General features: G+C 41.8%; 1 protein-coding gene across 1 annotated transcript in view; it reads right to left on the bottom strand.

Moving 5' to 3' along the window:
* Nucleotides 1-1,213: 1,213 nt before the first annotated feature.
* Nucleotides 1,214-19,598, bottom strand: part of LOC133412768 (peroxidasin) — a 62,353-nt gene continuing 43,968 nt past the window's right edge. Inside the window, exons 14-23 of the mRNA XM_061696395.1 lie at nucleotides 17,674-17,782; nucleotides 14,182-14,339; nucleotides 11,298-12,304; nucleotides 10,679-11,175; nucleotides 10,466-10,600; nucleotides 8,752-8,960; nucleotides 6,481-6,592; nucleotides 6,230-6,362; nucleotides 5,606-5,719; nucleotides 1,214-3,327 (exon numbers count right to left, since the gene is read on the bottom strand). Coding sequence (XP_061552379.1) covers nucleotides 3,193-3,327; nucleotides 5,606-5,719; nucleotides 6,230-6,362; nucleotides 6,481-6,592; nucleotides 8,752-8,960; nucleotides 10,466-10,600; nucleotides 10,679-11,175; nucleotides 11,298-12,304; nucleotides 14,182-14,339; nucleotides 17,674-17,782 — 2,609 coding nt within the window. The 3' untranslated portion in view covers nucleotides 1,214-3,192. The remainder of the gene's footprint in view (nucleotides 3,328-5,605; nucleotides 5,720-6,229; nucleotides 6,363-6,480; nucleotides 6,593-8,751; nucleotides 8,961-10,465; nucleotides 10,601-10,678; nucleotides 11,176-11,297; nucleotides 12,305-14,181; nucleotides 14,340-17,673; nucleotides 17,783-19,598) is intronic.

Genomic DNA, 19,598 nt, shown 5'->3' with positions numbered 1-19,598 from the left:
AACAACATCCAAATTCTGGAAAGGGAGAACAGCTGGTTTGAATGAGGTGTAAAAGAAGCTATCCACTAACCTTTGCACTAGTATCACCGGTGCGACCAAGTTAATTGTGTTGCAGCAGGCAGCAAATCATATTGCAGCGGGTCGTTTTTAAATCAAATGGAATTCACGACGATTGAGACGGCGGCACAACGTTCTCTCTCTGTCGTGCAGGAGGAAAGGCCACTTTCAACCATTAAAACATGCACTCACGCAAATGCCACAAGATGACATTTTTAATCGCACAAGCTGAAAAAAAAAAAAAAAGGAAAAAAACAAAAAAAGTCACATCTGCGACCAATTTGGTCGCAGTTAAACTAGATAAGCCGTCTCTAGACAGAGGATTGAGGCATCACCTATGGTCTGCCTATAACAATGTCCTGACATCTCTCCTTTTAAAGACGGCCTCATTCAAATGACCCTAACGAGCTGTTTTGACACAAGATAAGTGAACGACTGATCGGTATGCAGGACGGTCGTTTCACTAACCACACCGGGGAACAACAACACCTTATTGTTGTTGGAACAAACCCACTGATGAGGGACACTAGAGGGATAGAGGGACACCACACATAAAATTACAACTTAATTTTGGATTAAAGGTGGAAAGTTCAACAAGAACAGTCCAGTTGCCTTGATTCAACCTCTGCGGATTGCCATGGATGACTGAGAATCTACAAATGGGACAGACAACAGGTAACGGCCATTGACCAATTCCCTCTCCCTAAGCTTTTCTGGAAAATTCCTGCTTAGTTTTGCATCCTACAAATTGATGCCAGATCCATGTCTGGGAGGAGATTCCCCAGGAGTCCATCCATGATCTCATCAGATGCCCAGAAGCTGTAGAGAGGGCATACAGGCATGTGAAGGCCATATAAAGACTGTCTGGAGGAAAGACACTGCTGTTGGATTAGCCTGCGATCTCATTTTTCCAGGTTTTGATTCTTAATACAGACTTCAATGTGTTAATGAATCAGAATCCATTAATTAATGATGGTGTTGTATTGAGATCTAGGATGTGTAATTTTCAACATTGTAGAGCAACTACCCTAGACTTGCAGGTGCTCACAACCAACAATTGTGTATGTATATAAAACAAATGTGGGGTTTTTAAAAAAAATAAAAATAAAAAATAAATAAACTTTTTTTTTTTTTTTTTTTAATTATTAACTGCTAAGAGGCATACAATACAGTGCAAACCATTCTTTGGCAAACATACAATACAAATGTCATGATAGGTACTAGTATAGCCACATTTACCACTTGTAAAGGGACAGTGTTGGTAAGGCATGTTCAGTCTTGCTAAGCAGTGCATTCCATTGAATGATTTAAGAGGGGAAAAGGGCAAGTACTAACTACTAAAACATATTTCCCCAGGTAACATAGACCTCACAGTGCTATAACACCTAACCTTGGAACGGGCCAAATTGCATTGTACTGTTAATGAGCTAAGGACACACATATTCAAGATTATTGCCTAGGAATATTCATCAGAACAATAAATTCAGTAAAACGTACACACAGTGGAGCACATGTTAGACTACATAATGGACTACTTGCTGGCGCAGGCATGGAGAGAGCTGTAAACACACAATTTAATGTAAAAACCCGTCTCGAATGGAACATTCCAGACAGTATTATTTCGGTTTAGTGACAGATGCTTGCTCAGGACGTTACCGCATAAAGAAAACAATGGAGGGGAACACTGCGGCTGCTTCAACACAATACAGGAAGACAAAAAACATGACTTCTGTTACATAAGTGAGCCAGTGCATTGAATGGCAGTTGTCTATGTACATGATGTGTATGAGCAAATGGAGTCAGTCTAGTTGCATGTGAAAACACTGTGCAGGAAATGTGCTTAGATTGTCTGTGTCCAAACGTTCAGTACCCTTCCCCGACATTACTTCCCACCTCTCATATGGCTTCCATTACAGTGGAATGAGGGTCAGAGGGTTAAAGAAACCTGTGCTCTGCAGCGTGCTAAATGACGTAACACCACCCTAAACGAAGTTCGGGAATGAAACGAGCACGGCAAATCTTTCGAAATGTGTCAGTACTATAGAGGACCCTCAAAGGGTAAGACACTCGTGAAATGAAAACAAGATCAAATATTTCATGTCAATTTTTGCAAAAAAAAACGACGTATGCAGATGTTTGAAAACAGAATGTATGCAATCCAGTGCTGCAGGTCCATGGCAGGCAAAAAAACCCAAAAACAAGTCAACAGTAATTATTGCAGTCCTTCAATTGGGTGTAGTGTGTGTACTATATGACGACAAATTCTGTAGTGGCAGATATAACAGCACCACAAATGAAACCTCACCTCTAACAAGGTTTCATACAGATACATTCTAGATGTTACTCACTAACATTTGGCTTTCCAGACTGAGGACAACACTGGGACAGACATGATGTCACAACATGACAGTAATCAGAAAAGGCTGTCACAGACATTTAGGAGCAGAAATCAGTAGACATCTCTCTCTCTCTCTTTTTTGCATCAAAATTTCCATAGGGCTTCACATTATGTTCATTTGAATAAAAAAAAAAAAAAAAAAAAAAAAACCGTTATAAACATGACATGAAAGCACCTTAGGTTAAAAGACGATCTAGCTATTTATAAAACCTCTTACCTTGCATAAAATGAACAATTGTGATTCAGCATAAAAAAAGGCAGATATCAAGTGGATATAGGTTGATTTGCATACAAATGACAATACTTTGAAGGTATTTAGTGATTAATTCATTCATAAGGGGTAAAATAGCACCAGTTTTCAGCATCTCTAACCTGAGAAAACACTGGCCCGGGCTCCTCTCAATCTACTTCCCTTTCCTGCAGGCTGATGGCAACTGGCCCTGTGATTTGACGCCAAAGTGGGGGCAAACACAGAGACGAAATTGTTGCACTGGGGAGGCCTCAGGGAGCAGAGATGAATCCATTTAGTCCCAGAGGAGGCAACGATCCAAAAATAACAAAACATGACCCTCTCCCCTGATCAAAAAAAAAAAAAAAGAAAAAAAACAGAATACAAAAGAACAAAAGGGTGTATCAAGGCAACTGGTGGCCACAGACACCTTCAAGAGTTTCCTCCTCTCGGTGGAAGTCTTGAGTGTTTCAGACAAGAGGGTGTGATTGGCGGGAGGTCCTGAGGATTATTCATGGCTGCTGTCTGCTTTTTGCAACTTGGCTACAGACAGGCACACGGGGCAGCAGGCGCCTTTTAGCTTGACAGGCTGTTTGCACTGGGCCGGCGGACAAGACTCCACAAAGCAGGTGACTCTGGCGTCCTGCGGGAACAAAGAAGGGGCAAACCAGTTGGTTACTTTATTAGATTAGAGCGGGTTGAAAAGTTCCCTGTGGTTACAATCGGGAACTCAAGCCGACAGCAGAATAATAGGGCGACCAACCAAACGACGACGACGGACCCTCAGTACTGCACTGCAAAAACGCAATCTTACCTTGTGAATTTATCTTATTTCCAGTTAAAACATCTGACTGTACTTATTTTAAGACTGTTTTGACTTCATTCTAAATTTTCAGTGAGATAAAAAGACATGTTTTGAAAAGCTCTCATATTAAGAATAATATCAAGACAATTCATTCAAGTTCCGTTGGCAGATTTTTTTCACTTAAAACAACACGTTTGTCCCTAAAAATAAGTGGGGAAAAAAACCTGGCAATGGAACCAGTATGAATTGATTTGACAATATTCTTAAAATTAGATCTTGAGTTCAATCAATTTAGAAAAATGTAAAAACCGTCTTTTTAATATGTACAGTAAGATGTTTTAACTAGAAATAAAATAGATATAGATAAGATTTGAGTTTTTCTTTTGAATGCCTTGAGAGCCGACCGAAACATGCCTCAAAAGTGGGTAAAAACTTGAACAGTTACAATGCAGGCAATTGCTTCAGACACTTGAGCACATTTTGTGAGAGTTCATCTTAGGCCCGCTGCAAACAGAGTGGTGCGGCCGAACGACAACTGCAATTGGTGACTCTTTGCCGCACACCAAGCAATTAAGCATTGCGTGTCTGCAGATGTGTTGCAATAGAAAAACTGTATTGGGTTTTGAAGCTCTGCATACAAGACAATAAGGGCCTACTGTACTGTATCATTTTTTTCATTGCACTACAAAAGCATGGCGCTATTGTCAGGAAAGAAGCAGATTGCCAGAAAAAGAGGAAATGAGCGACAATAAAAGAGTATGTGAGGACATTCAGACATGCCAATACCAAAGGCATGAAAAAGGTGACAAAAAAAAAAAACCAAAACATTGCAGCAGGGTCTTTTTTTTATTTTAACAAATTAAGCAATCTGGAAGACTGAAGAGTACAATAAGGAAAAAAAAAATCTTCCCGCAGAAAAACTTATTTACACCGCTCAAGTACATGTTTATTTATGTACAAATTTAAGATGAAAATTAATTTTGCCTCATTTCTTTGCTTTTTTGTTTTGGCCTCCACCTGCACCCGATGCCTGCTTCAAGCTGCACCACATACATAGCATTCTGCCTCTTTAAGCACTCTCATTCTGGAAAAGAATCGACTAAAATCATTGTCTGTTTCACTTCATTTTTCACAATGAGCAACTTCGAAGGCTAATCCCACCCTCGAGGAAAATATTAAGTACAATATTTTTCTGTTTTTATTGGCCATTTCCGAATTTGAAGTTAATTCATTCTGTGTTTTGACATAATCCCTAATATCGCTCCATCACTCAACACATTTAACAATTACATCCGTAAACTAATTAGATAATTGTAGGCGCGTTTCTTAATTAATACAAGATGTACTAGCGGATCAGCACTTGTCACCGATGTTACGTGTGCTTCGCGGTTCCGCTGGGACCGCAACCAGGGCCACGACCCGCAGCACCTCAACGCGAAAATACAAAAGACCAGTGCAACAAATACGACACGGGCTGATCTGATGAGCACAAATGTTGCTTAAATGTAAGAGTAGCAAGAGAGGATGGCCGCTTCAGAGGTGGGTAGAGTAGCCAAATATTGTACTTATTGTAAGTAAGAGTAATGTTACTTGTCCATAAAGTCACTCAAGTAAAAAATAGTCCTCCCAAAAGTTACTTAAGAGTAAAAAGTACACAGTCAAATAATTACTCAAGTCAACTCGTGTGACTCGCATATTAGTCTGCCGCGGAGTAAAATTCAGAAATTTCATTTGTGTGTGGATGGTGGATATGTGGAATGGATCTAGCTGCCAGCGTTCAAGGAGTTCGAAACAGCCTATGACGTCACTGATGGCGACCCAGCCCCCCCTCCCCCAAAAGGAAAAACTAATCGGATCTATACGATTCACGTAAATGGCCTATTTTGTGTTCATAACGGCAATTTTCGCCGAAGGGCGACTGACTTGCATGTATGCATTTTGAGGGGCTTTTGGTAGTGACAGATCGCCCCATTCACCTGACTGTAATGAACTACTACCCTTTCCTTATGAATAGAAATAACACTTTTTATGTGCACTCTGTATCGAGATACATACATGTAGAACAAAATTTGGAAGCTCATTATCTGGTGGTTTCCTCAGCATACGTTGAACCTACTTTGCATTCACACCGAGTGCACGGGTCCTGTTTCCACTGCTTTCCATCTGTCCGTTCACGCCCGTTACTGTCAGTGCAGTCAGTCTTGCTCAGATGGGCTTCCAGTCGTTTAATCTGAAAACATGAAAGGACAAACGGCGGACTGAAAGGCTGTTGTTTCTATGGGCATAGACATCATCATGTCTTCTCCTAACTTCCACATGTAAACATAAAGATGGATATTCTATTGATTTGGTCTCATGCTGTCATTTCTGGTTTATTTTGATTGACTCTTCCCAAAGGTTAGATTTACTTCTTGTCTGAGTGTGATTTTAAGTGCTGTTTTGTCAAGTGATTCTGTGTTCTGACATGTACAGAGCATACTTCATACTTTAGGGACGATAATGTTCAAAATGCATGCAACTAAAAGTACATGAATTTAAAAAAATGAAAGAAAAGGGAATGAATGCAGCCAAATAAAACTATCATAAACAGGTACGCTTCATAAAAGGACCCAAGTACAAAGATGCAATGATCATATGCCATAAAACTACTACTGTGACCAAGTACACTGCAGCGAAAGTGTATAATGCCAACTAACACTGACACCCAATCTCCAAATTGTGTATGGATTCAGAAATGTACCTGTTTGCGTAAACTTGTGATTGTCTTCTGCATGTCTGAGACAAAGTCCTGGAATTCGCTAACTGGGGGATCAGTGCTTTTTTTGGAGGTCAGAGTAACATTCACAAAGCTTTTTCTGGCTTCATTCATGGGACTGCAAAAGACAAAGACAATCAAAAGCAAAACTAACAAACAGCCCTGTATGCACATGGCTACTAAATGGCCCTCAAATGCTCCGTTCATGCAACAAATGATTTACATCGGCGTGTCACCTGTTTTCCTTGATGCTGTCGGCAGGTCTGCTGTCTTGGTAACTGTGATCAGCTGACCTGCGCCCTCTAAAGTGGTAGGACAGTGCACTGAACTGACCTTTGGTCCTGCAGTCTGGCAGTGTTAAAAACAACAAAACAATGTGGTTCACTTTGTGTTCACAGCAGCATGGCTTCAATGTTATTCTGTTATTAAGTGAGCCTTTATGCAGTTGGTATGACTACAAATCCAACGAACAAACTATTTTTTCAAGATCATAAATCTGCATTTTGAAACCATGTTATCACACCTAGAGAAGGTAAAACTGTAAGGCTTTTTGCAGCTACTGTGAGAGGAATCATTATTTGATCCCCTGCCTAATTTGTAAATTTGTGCTCACTAATGAAGGAATTAAGTGTCTCCAATTTTTTATGGTTGATTATTGATTGGTTATTTACAGAATAGCAGTCAGAAATTCAGACAATATAAAAGTTATAAAATGATGTGCATTTTCCATATTTTCTATCCCACTTATCCTCATTAAGGTCGCAAGAAGGGATAAACAGATTATCGGCCTGGTTGATCAGCGGATACAGCCGTTACCGTGGCGACGATAACAACAATGAATTGCGTCAATGTATTGGATTGTGTTGGGGGGGAAAAAGAACAAAAATAGGGAAAATGTGGCGTCGTCACCAGTGTTCGGAGTGGGCTGTCCATTCAAGAAGAGCTTTAGGTATGTTCACAGACTTTTATTTACGATACAGCTCGCAAGCAGGCAACATAATATTAAGTACCCTAGCAAGCTAGTGCTGTAGCAGTAACGTTTGTACAAAAACATGCCGGATCATGCTCTAAAGCTTCGGTAAACACTGGTTCGCGCACGTGAATAAATGTTGACAACGGCGCAAAAGTATTTTGATAATGGCAAGCAAGGGAGGCGACGCGCCAATCACAATCCTATTGGTCAATGTCAGTGTGCGCTGACGGAGAGTTGTCGTTGATATGTCACTCTACCCAAATCTTTGGGCGTGGAATATGTCACACTACAAGCTGCTTTGTTGTTGCCGATTAAATATGTCGGGCCCGATAGCTAATCAGGCCAATATCGGGGCTAAAATCATGTTGTGTGATCTAGGCATTATCGGCCTCCTTGACTAATAATTGGTATGGGCCTTGAAAAAAAAAAAAAAAACAGCTGACGAGTGAAATAAGTATGTCAGGGCAACTAAAGAGTGGCTCAAGAAGACTCATATGAAGATCATGGAGTGGCCTAATCAGTTTCCAGACCTCACCCCAAGAGAAAACCTGCGGAGGGAGCTGAAGCTTTAAGTTTCCAAATGGCAGCCAAAAAACTTGAAGGATTTAAAGTTTTCTATTAAAAAAAAAAAAAAAAAAGACAGCCAAAATCCCTCCTGACCTGTATACAAACCTGGTAACCAACTATGTCTTACAGCTGTAATTGTCAACATGGGTCTCTAACTTGAGTTTTGCTTAGCAGTCAAATACTTACTTCACTCAATACAATGTGTAACATTTTACAACTTTTATCGTTTTTTTTAATAAACGCATTTTGACAGATATTCTGTCCATTTTATTAACAAACGACCATTTCTTTGTAAGTTAGCAAACTAATGTATTATTCCCCCCATGCATGTCTCTGGGAATCTTTGGTAATATGCAACCACAATATGATATACAGTAAATGTAAAATATAAAGTACATACAACACAGGAAACCAAGACTACTACTATCACCATATCATTTTGTCTGCAGCTTGAAACACAAACATCATGGTGCCATGCATCCTGTGCACATTCGATTCATGCTGACAACTAATGAAGACCAACAATAGAGTGATTATAATAAACCTGAGGAAGGGAGTTCCATTATTTGTACAGTCCAGCCCTTTCATGTACCAAACAACATTCTGTATAACACTATCTAGAAAAACAAGACTTCCTGTCGTGTGCTGGTGCCAAAATAAATTTTAAGAAATGGACACCACATATACACTGTAGTTTTCTGCGTGACACTCAACAAATGAATGTTGTTTGTTTTGAAAAGCTTATGGGGGTTTATGCCTGCTTATTTAAAAAATATATATATTTTTTTTGGGTAGGTGTTTTAAAAAAAATTTAAACATTTTGCCAGTGCAATAATAATGGACCTCAATTATCCGGGGATCTCTGGTATTTGTGGTCCAGCTCGGTCCCTATTCCCTGTGAATAGAGGAGGTCTACTGCATAAGATTATGAGTGAAATAAGGTGTGATTTATACTCAAGTTTGTTACCTTCACAGCAGTCTTGCCACATGCGCAGGTCGATCTGTGGGATGTTGTCGCAGTTGCTGTAGCCATGCGGCAATTCTGCCACCCTGAAGACATCACGCTGCACACGTGTGATGTTATCTCCGTTGTCACACAGAACCCGAGCTAGAGAGGCCTGCTTCAGCTGAGTCAGCTGGGCAGGCGTGAAGACCCCAGGGTTTTCATACCAGAACCTGCACATTACAAGGATTTGCCAGATTCAGAAGTAACAAACTTAAGGGCTGTTTCTACCCAACAGAACCATTTAGTCCTTTCTCTACCACTCAGTACGGTTCAGACCGCTTGGCATTTTTAATTTCCAATGTTTACATGGTAAATGTCTCATATCTGACCCATATCGATCCAGACTTTCATCCTGGGTTGGTCACAATAGTATGCTATGGTAGCTTGTAGGCAGAGGCACTGTATTTGTTTGATCATTAAGAATATGGTCAATACTGAGGAACTGATTGACTGACTCCTCTAGGCAGCATTAGTCTGCTTAATTTGACACTGGAAACTTTAATGTAATACAAACAGAATAGGAGAATGCTACCAGTTGGTTGAAAGTTTTTTTTGAATTTTTATTCTTTTTTATTTAAATTATAATGGTGCTATTTGTTTTCCTTTTCTACTGTAAAAAGTTTCAAGGGTACCAAAATATGGTTTTTACAAATAAATAGATAAATAAATACATACATAAATAAAGGCTGATTTGTTGACTGTTCTCAAATTTGACGCCCTTCTGGGCCCTGAGAGTGTGCCGCCTGTTGCAGCAGGTCTGACACCCCATTTATTTCCCAGTTTCTGTCAATATTCCCCCCACCTCAATTAGTATTTACGTCAAAGATTTATTGTTGGAGAATAACAACGATGATAACCTACAAACATGAGGAGCTACTGCAATGCCTCTCTGACAAGCAGTTGGCCGGCGTCCCCTCGACAAAGAATTTAAAACTCCTGGGGGAAAAATGGACGGGATTGAGAGCTGGCGCTAAAGTGAAGTAAACACAAAGAGCAATGACTGGGTCAGGAGATTTGAAGTCTTTCATTCCATTGATCATTACGGACAATGTGAGGTTACTCGTCAACAGACAAACTAACGGCTATTAGAAAACTGCAGTTGTTTGTCTATATTCAACCTTCAGTTGCTGCAACAAATGCGCCCACCGTTATGCACGCTGGGATCACGAAATTACAATTTCAGCAGGTTAGGGTTATACTCATACTGGTCAGGGGAGACCAGTCATGTTTCTCTCTCATTTAATAACTCACTGAACATGTAGACTGAGCAACGGTAGGGAATAAAAATATGGACCTCCTGTGAACACAGCATGTGGCTCTTAATCTCTCCTTCCTCTGAGGAATCTGACCATAACTTCATACACCTTGGGACCAGCAACAGGCTGCTAGTGAAACAGCAGGCGGCCAACATAAGGACTGTGACAATTTTGTCTAAAGACACAGTTGAGGCGCTGCAGGAGCGTTTCAATGGCACAAACTGTTTCCCCCTCCAAGAGGTATATTTTTATTAAAAGGAATATTGTATGAATTTAGCATATATTATAATTACTGATATTAATTTTTTTACTATTGCATTATGTGCTCTTTTTAAAAACATTCTTTTAGAGCACTTTGTTTCAGCAGCGGTTCTTTTTCAAAGTGCTCTATAAATAAGGTTGAGCTGAGTTATCAGTACCTGTCTCCATCCCGCAGGCGTTTGAACTGGGAAGCCAGCAGACACATAAGGGTGGGCCCTAGCCTACTGCCAGGAACCAGGTCTTCAGCCAGCAGGGCAGGGAACAAGTCGATGCTCAGAGGAGTGCCATAAAGCCTACCACACAGAACAGATTGTTTGGGTGACTTTTAAATCCACAATGTATTTGGTTCCTGAGAATAGCTTGAAAATCACCTCTGTAGCTTCTCTCTGACATTGGGATTCTTAATCTCGTTCCTCAAATCCTCGAAGGTCTGAGCAGATGTCAGGTTACAATAAGTCCTGTAATCATTATATGGCGGTATGCCGTGATCTCTTCCTCGCTGTATGTTCATGGCTGCCAGGTCCAAGGCCACAGCGTGGACCATAGAAAACAACCTCTCAGTCAGTTCTGTATTGAGTAGCTGCGAGGAGACCCGCATTTTACCCGCGACGCCAAAGAGCCCGCGGAGCAGTGGGTCAATGCCACCCTCGTTCACGATGCGAAAGGGCGAGAAGAAGGCCCGATGCAGGGAGATGTGACCCTGGGTGATGGGCTGGAAGTCCTCATCTAACCTGTAGAGTATCGGGTTAATGAGGGTGTGCCCGAAGCGGAATGCTGCAGTGGCGAAAGCATTGAGGATGCCCGCATTAATATTGGGGTCATAACCTGTGTACGGCCCCATCATCTTCATGCCTGCCTCGCCTAGAATCTAGAAGACAGAGAAAGTGATGATTATCTGTACCACTGGTACCAGGTATTAGCTTCTGTTTTTCACTGAAACAAGCCAAGCAACAAGAATACAATAGAACAGCATAAGAAAGGAATCTTTACCTTTGGCAACCAGTGACTATATGTGATGTGTTGCATCTGGGCTCCCACTATCTTCCTGGCCTCATGGTAGATGGTGTCCCCATCCCAGTGGGGGTTCAGCCTGAGTAACTCTGTGGCTACCCGGTTGTGTTCCCTGAACCACACTGTGTGCATGGCAGTCAGTCCCAGCTGTTCGTTGGCACGGTGGTCTCCAGCCAAGAAGCAGGGAATCGGACTCTCATTCTCATCCCTCATACACTCAGTGGGCGGTCCTGTGGCGAAGGGCAGCAGTGGCTTCCCTGTACGCTGGATAATTCCCTGCCGGAGCAAACCCCGTTGGCTGGCCAAATCGCGGATCTCCTCAGATTCATGGCGTGAACTACCATAGACGTTTGAGGCATCGATGTAAGCAGTGAGCTGGTTAATTTGCTCTCTCGGGTACACACTGTTCATGAGTAGAGAGGTCATCCCACTGCCACACACGGGGCTGGAACGCACAAAGAACATGCAGCGGGCACCACTTCTCAGTTGCCGTGGATCGTTGGGAGGGAACTGGATGGGGAAGCATGGCGGGTCATTGGTGCAGACCTGAGTGCACAGCTGTCCGTCAGAGAAACGTGACTGGCTGAGGGCCGCTACAGTTGAGTCCAAGTCATGATCGAGAAACTGACCCCACTGCATCAGCATATGTGTGTAGTGATCATCAGGAGTGATGGACTCTGTTCCAATCATAAACGTGGACACCAACCTCGGCAGAGGCAGCCTGTAGCTGTTGTGTGCCTGCTCAGTGGCTCCCCTTGGCAGATTAAAGCCATTATCGTAGACTGATTTCAGGAGTCGTTCGAATGGGGTAAGTGAGGCGCCCCACATAGCGTGCTGCAGGTTGTTGCAAGTGCCATCATGAGTGCGGTACTTCTGGTGGAAGCAAATGTCAGAGCAGTTGTTGATGCGGCGGTGGGCTGTGCAGCCGGACAAGTTGGCGATCACTTCCAGGAAGTGTGGGGACACCAGGTCGTTGTAGCGAAACTCTGTAGGAACATAAAGGAAACGTGTACAGATTGGATTAAGGATTACAATTTAACCCAAACGATTGACAATTGTAAAAATTAACAGTTATGATCATTTTTAACTAAATTTCTGCTCTAAGATGTTATGACTGCATTATGATTGAGAAAATGCAAGGAAATAGAAAGTGTGTTTTCAACTATTAGGTTTTTATTTCATGAAGAAACCATGGTCGTAGATGATCCGATGATGTGTCTGATAAAGCCTTAAAGTTCCACTAATCATGTTATTAACAGTTTCTATTTATAGTTCCAAACATCCCTGCATTCTTTTTTTCTTTTTTTTTTCTTTTTACAGTGCTTAGCCTGTTCATAACAGCCTATTGCAGTACCTGGACTGGGTACTACTCAACACTACAACTGCTTAATCTTTTTTAAATAAATGTTGCAGAATCAATCTATGAATATATAATGTTCATCCTTCGTGTGCACTTTTTTTATTTAAATGCCATACTCAAATTTTTATTCTGACAATGTCACTGTGTCTACTCTATTAATATGATTCTCGTACAGTAAATCAATCAGTATTAGAGTTTGTGAGTATATAAGCTATCAGTATTTCATTAATCGGACTTGATTCGATGACAAAGCTCCAATATGCATCATAACAGCATATTTGTGTGTGTTTGTGTCAGCTGTAAGTGATCTGGTGACACAGTGTGCGCTTGTGTCACTGTGTGTGTGTGCGTGTGTGGCCAAACTCAAGAAAGTCTGGATGAGGCATCCATCTGTCAGTCTCTTTTTTTCAAACACCCTCTTCATTATCTCTTTGAAATGGCTTTCTAGGAAAATGTATCCATTTGACCTTCATAAGATTTGTCTGCAGCCAACTAAGTAGCCAGTATGAAGCACCTAATTCCACAGATGCTTTTGTATAAAAAAGTATTCAAGACACCACACAAAATATGACAATATAAACTGTTTTCAACGTTCCTCGTTCTCAGCAGTGACTGAAGATTGCGCACCCTGTGGTGGCTTATGAGGAGTACAAATTTTATAGGCCGCTCAATACCAAGTCTATCACTACTGTAGTTCCCCTGGCCTTGGTTAAGAGAAGGCAGTGCACAGTTTCAAATCTTATCCACAGGCAAATGCTGCTCTCATTAACATTGGCAGTAGCGTTTTTGATTGAATTACCGCAAGATTTACTACAAGGGTACAGTGGGATGTGCGTGGAATGTTATAAATATTTCATAAGGAACCATTAGATTGGCCAACCTTTGTTAAGGACACAAACCCCAATAGAAATACCTGAGCATACAGAATCAACAAGAATTGTCTTTCCAAGATTAATGGTAGTCCTGATATTACATGCAATGAAATTTGTAGATTTAAAAGAATGGTTGTTTTGCTTGGAATATTTAGTTTTCCCAAATGAAGCGTGATCTTGTGCCTTTGTGTTGCTTGGCAATGATTCAGGAAAGAGTGCCGCTCTTTCACAGAATGTTTGTGGGTTAGTGCGTTTTGAGTTTGAATCTTGGTTTGGGTATGTGTGCTTGCATGTTTTTTTTGTGTTCATGTTAGCTTTCTCAAACTGCACTTTCTTCCCACGGTCCAAGAACATGCATGCTTAGGTAAACGGAAGACTCTAAATTGCCTTAGGGTTTAAATGCTAATGTGAAGGATTGTCTATTCATACAGTATGCATTAGTCCTCTCATTGATAGGTGGTAAAAATTCAGGGTGTAACCAGCCTGTCAGCCTAAGTCAGCTGGGATAGACCCCAGCTTTCCAGTGACCTGAACCAGGATAAGCAGTAAAAAGTGATGGATGGGTCAATTATGAAAACTATACCACAGATTTAGAATTGCCACAGTTTATTTATATACTAATTAGCCTCACCAGTGCCGTTGGTGTCGACCGTGAGACCCTGGTTGACATGGTTCTGGATGAGAAGCAGAGTCTGCTCAAAGATCTCGCCAGCACGAGCCTGCTCCACTGTGTAAGGGTCACGTGGATAACGAAAAAGTGCAAGAAGCTCTCCAGGGGTGCGAGGCTGACTAGAGGCATAGGAAGATGTTGGAGAGGCAGAAGGGAGGAGTGAATGAAGAAAAAAAGTAAACAACCAAATATTTCAGGTAAATTAAGTTCAGCTTTGGGAAAGACAATGACCTAGAAAATACATGAGTTTAGAGTTGAACAACATACTGTAGATGCACACTAGATATACATGTGAAAGACTAAAAACATGATATCCTGCAGCTAATGCATCAATTCCAGAGCTGGAATTGAGGGTGTGGCTATGTGTGAACATATACAGTGCCTGTTCAACCCTGCCTTACCGAGAGCAATATAGCAAACAAAATTCCTCTTACTCAGTAAGCACAACGATGTTATACAATGGATTGAATCCAAATCCAACATGAATACCTCATTTGACATGTTAAGTACTGAAACACACATTTGGCAGGCACACGAGAGTACTATATATATTTTTATTTTTGCCTTGTGATGCAGGAATAAATGTACAACATAATGCACATCTACAATAACAAACAGTAATAAGGAAATAAAGCCTTCATGGTGATTGATATGGTATTGAATATGAGAAGTTTTTTGAAGAAACGTGTTCAACAAACATTCAGTTGCTTCGATTCAACAAGCGAATTATCATCACCTGGATGACTGAGAATCTACACACAAGCTTACTACAATAAACTGAATTCAGTGTATAACTATTATTGTGTCACAGAACCTTTTGACATTCAGTCAGTTTTAAATGCAGCCAAAAATTACATTTACCATAATGTCCTGTGTATAATATGTTCCTCTCCCCCTAAAAAAATTAATCAGAAGTCAATAGAGCATATTATACATAGGTATAAGGAAAATCCCCCCCCCCCCCCTCACATTGTATAAACAATGTGAGACCCCGGGGTTGTGGGAAAAAGTAGTCATTTCATTTCAATATGATATGTCATGTGTAATATTACAAATTTATATATATTATATGGTAAATATTTGCTCCTCACCAGAGAATCACGACGGCCTTCCGGGTGCTGCCACATCATATCATATCTGTCTGGATGGACTTCGAGGTCACAGATGAACGTCTGTGTGTGCTACGTCGGCGCAAAGCCACTTGATATCTATTATTCCTATACACCTGGTAAATTACCACTTATTTTGCACCGCAAAGCAGGCTCCAGTTGGCTACCTTTAAGATGTTTCACTTGGAAATCACTCCTTCTTGGATCGCTACTCCACGTCGTCACGGAAGCTAGCTAGCGTTTGCTGCTGGCTCCTGATGCTAGCTCCCGCGGTCAGCTTCTGCACTTCCTACCTGCTAGCAGCTCCATACTTGCAGCACAACAGCAGCCAGTGAAAAAAAAACAACCAGTGGACAAAACACCAACTATTAACCAACGTATTGATTAATCTAACACTGTGGACTCTAAGGGGAGCACTCATGTGGGAAACAAGCCCCACAACGACAACGCTGGTCTTCTGCTAGTCAGCCATAGCTACATGCTGCATACTTGCTTTATTGTGGGAGTTTGGGGGGGTATTCAGTCAGTCTCTGGAGTGACCACCATTTGCCTCACGTAGTGCAACATATCTCCTTCGCATAGAGTTGATCAGGTTGTTGATTGTGGCCTGTGGAATGTTGGTCCACTCCTCTTCAATGGGTGTGCGAAGTTGCTAGATGTTGGCAGGAACTGGAACTGTCGTATATGCCGATCCAGAGCATCCCAAACATGCTCAATGGGTGACATGTCCGGGGAGTATGCTGGCCATGCAAGAACTGGGATGTTTTCAGCTTCCAGGAATTATGTACAGATCATTGCAACATGGGGCCGTGCATTATCATGCGGCAACATGAGGTGATGCTCGTGGATCAATGGCACAAGGATGGGCCTCAGGATCTCGTCACGGTATCTCTGTGCATTCAAAATGCCACCAATAAAATGCACCTGTGTTCGTTGCCCATAACATACGCCTCCCCATAGCATAACCCTGCCGCCACCATGCGCCACTTGATCCACCACGTTGACATCAGCAAACCGCTCACTCACACGACTCTCTGAGACGGTTCCTGAAAGTTTGTGCAGGAATTCTTTAGTTGAGCAAACCAATTGTTACAGCAGCTGTCCGGGTGGCTGGTCTCAGACGATCTTGGAGGTGATCATGCTGGATGTGGAGGTCCTGGGCTGGTGTGGTTACACGTGGTCTGCGGTCGTGAGGCCGGTTGGATGTACTGGCAAATTGTCTGAAATGCCTTTGGAGACGGCTTATGGTAGAGAAATGAACATTCAAATCACGGGCAACACCTCTAGTGGATATTCCTGCTGTCAGTATGCCAATTGCACGCTTCTCAGAACCTGCGACACCTGTGGCATTGTGCTGTGTGATAAAACCGCACATTTTAGAGTGGCCTTTTATTGTGGCCAGCCGATGGCACACCTGTACAATAATCATGCTGTCTTATCAGCATCTTGATATGCCACACCTGTGAGGTGGGATGGATTATCTCGACAAAGGAGAAATGCTCGCGAACACAGATTTAGACAGATTTGTGAACAATATTTGAGGGAAATGGCCTTTTGTCTATGTGGAAAAGGTTTTAGAATGGGAGCAAAAAAAAAAGTGTTCAGTTTATATTTTTGTTCAGTGTATTTGGCAATAAGAAGCAACACATTCAGGGTACTTTGGTATCACAATAATTGCAGCGGCATTTTTGCTGGTACATTATTGTTTTGTTTTTTTCGTTCATCTGATCCTCTTAGCCAGCAGCCTATAATTGTCATCTAAGACTAAGGCTGTTCTTTGTGTATATGTTTGTTCATGTTCAATGCATCATGCATGCATGTGTAGGCCAAGTGCAGCGCCGTGTGCATGCCAATATCAACGCAACCGCTTACCACATCTTTAAACAGGATGGAAACACTTATGAACTACACTGAACCTGCCAACAGTGACAGAGATCACTTCTTCTTTATCTTCTCCACAATGAATAACTCTGGCCAGATGAGAAAATAGGTAACCCTGATTATGATAAAACTAACTAAATCTGTTAGGAGGTCTGTAGGAAGGTACTGCATGCCAGAATATTGCAGAAATTTAGGAGATGTACCGGTAATTCATTTACTGAGATGTTGCAAAACAACTATTAATTTTAGCTTGGGCTACATGAGTATGAATTGTTGGAGTGTAAAAAAAGTTACAACACTCCTCAGTACAAAGAAATGCAGCACTACGTACAACCACAATATTCAACTTTGTAAAGTAATTTCTGTTAGAGTGATTGTGCTTGATCTTATTAAATGTACAGGTGTACCAAGTGTTGGGGCCAGTAAAGTAGCCTACATGTTGCATGAGTCTCTCACAACTTACCCATCAAACAGACGTCTCCTTGTAGATTCGATAGCGCTGTCCACATTACGGATTGCCTGCTCTATGGACGTGCTCACGAATGTGTCGCCCTCTCTGCTCACTGCTGGAACTGTTGTTGTAAAGGCAAGAAGAAATACAGTAGAATCTCGATAAAACGGACCCCGATATAACAGATATCTGATAAAACAGACTGTTGGGACTGAACAATATGTCCAAAAATAGTTTCCATTTGTCACTTGCTGTTTTAGGCCACAATAAAAACCCCTACAAAACAATTTTGTGCTGAGCCTCCAAAAAAAAAAAGTGCTTCGATGTAATCGACAATCGGCTATATCGGACGACCCCCCGCCCCTATCAGTCCGTTCTATCGAGGTTCCACAGTATTGCGTGGAACCCACCTGCCTGCGTGGGTTTTCTCCGGGTGCTCCGGTTTCCTCCCACATCCCAAAGACATGCGTGGTAGGTTGATTGAAGACTCTAAATTGCCCGTAGGTGTGAATATGAGTACGAATGGTTGTTTGTTTATATGTGCCTTGCGAATGGCTGGCAACCAGTTCAGGGTGTATCCCGTCCCTTGCCCGAAGATAGCTGGGATAGGCTCGGGCACGCCCGCGACCTCTGTGAGGATAAGTGGTCAAGAACATGGATAGATTGCTATCAGTTTTCTAACTTTCATTTAATATTTTTTATCTCTAGCTGCCAGATTTTAGTTTGATACTTTGTTTGGTAAAGTATAAAGAGAAGAGACTTATGTAAAGTATGTATAAAGAACTGGCTCTTTGAGAGAGAAAACACTTTTTTTTTCTCTCCAGTACAGTGCGGAATCCCATTTCTGAGTTGAATTTAATAAAATGAAATGATACTGCATTAGCAGAAATATGTGACAACTTCTCCTGGAACATTACCATTATTTGAATTGGCTGTTGCCTCAAATATTTTTTCAAGTACTGTATATCACAGATGGTTTCAGATGAGTTTCATCACTGGTTCAGCAAGAGATTTTATTTGCTCAGCCATGCTTTGGATGTAATCAGTTTCTTATCCTTAAGGGCTCATAACTTTTTAACTCAATCTTTCTCTCTGAATTTTTCATCTACGGTACTTTGGTTGTAATACTGAAAACATTTTTTTTTTTTTTTTTTTTTTTTTTAAATCTACTTGCAAAACATTTTTTCTCAGAGTATAGCAACTTTATCTCATATTCCAACATTTTATCTCTAACTTCAAGTCTCTTTTCATAGTAGACCTACTGTATCACCATTTTTTCTTTTTCCACTATGACCCAAAGGCTCCTTCACATTTTAATCAGATGATAAAAATAATACCAACACTTATACTATTACTGCTACTACTACTAATAATAAATACTGTGTATAGCCATCTATTTTCTTCGGTCTATCAGAGGTCGGGTCGCGGGTGCAGTATCTTTAGCAGGGAAGCCCAAACTTCCCACTCCGCAGCCACTTCATCCAGCTCTTCCGGCGAGACCCCGAATTGTTCCCATGCCAGCCGGGGACATATTCTCTCCACCGTGTCCTGGGTCGTCTCCTCCCGGTGGGCCATGCCCAGAACACCTCGCCAGGGAGGCGTCCAGGAGGTATCCTAATCCGATGCCCAAGCCACCACATCTGGTTCCTATCAATGTGGAGGAGCAGCGGCTCTACCCTGAGACCCTCCCGGATGACTGAGCTTATCACCCTAAGTGTGAGGCCGGACACCTGACAGAGGAAACTCATTTCAGCCGCTTGTATCCGGGATCTTGTTCTTTCGGTCATGACCCACAGCTTCTGACCATACGTGAGGGTAGAAACGTAGGCCGACCGGTAAATTGAGAGCTTCGCCTTTCGGGTTAGCTCCTTCACCACAACAGACCGATACAAAGTCCGCATCACTGCAGACGCTGCACCGATCCGCCTGTCGATCTC

This window comes from Phycodurus eques, chromosome 14 (assembly GCF_024500275.1).
Source record: "Phycodurus eques isolate BA_2022a chromosome 14, UOR_Pequ_1.1, whole genome shotgun sequence".
NCBI classification, from domain to species: domain Eukaryota; kingdom Metazoa; phylum Chordata; class Actinopteri; order Syngnathiformes; family Syngnathidae; genus Phycodurus; species Phycodurus eques.
Note: the sequence above shows the minus strand (reverse complement) of the source record. Positions and strands in the feature narration are given on the sequence as shown.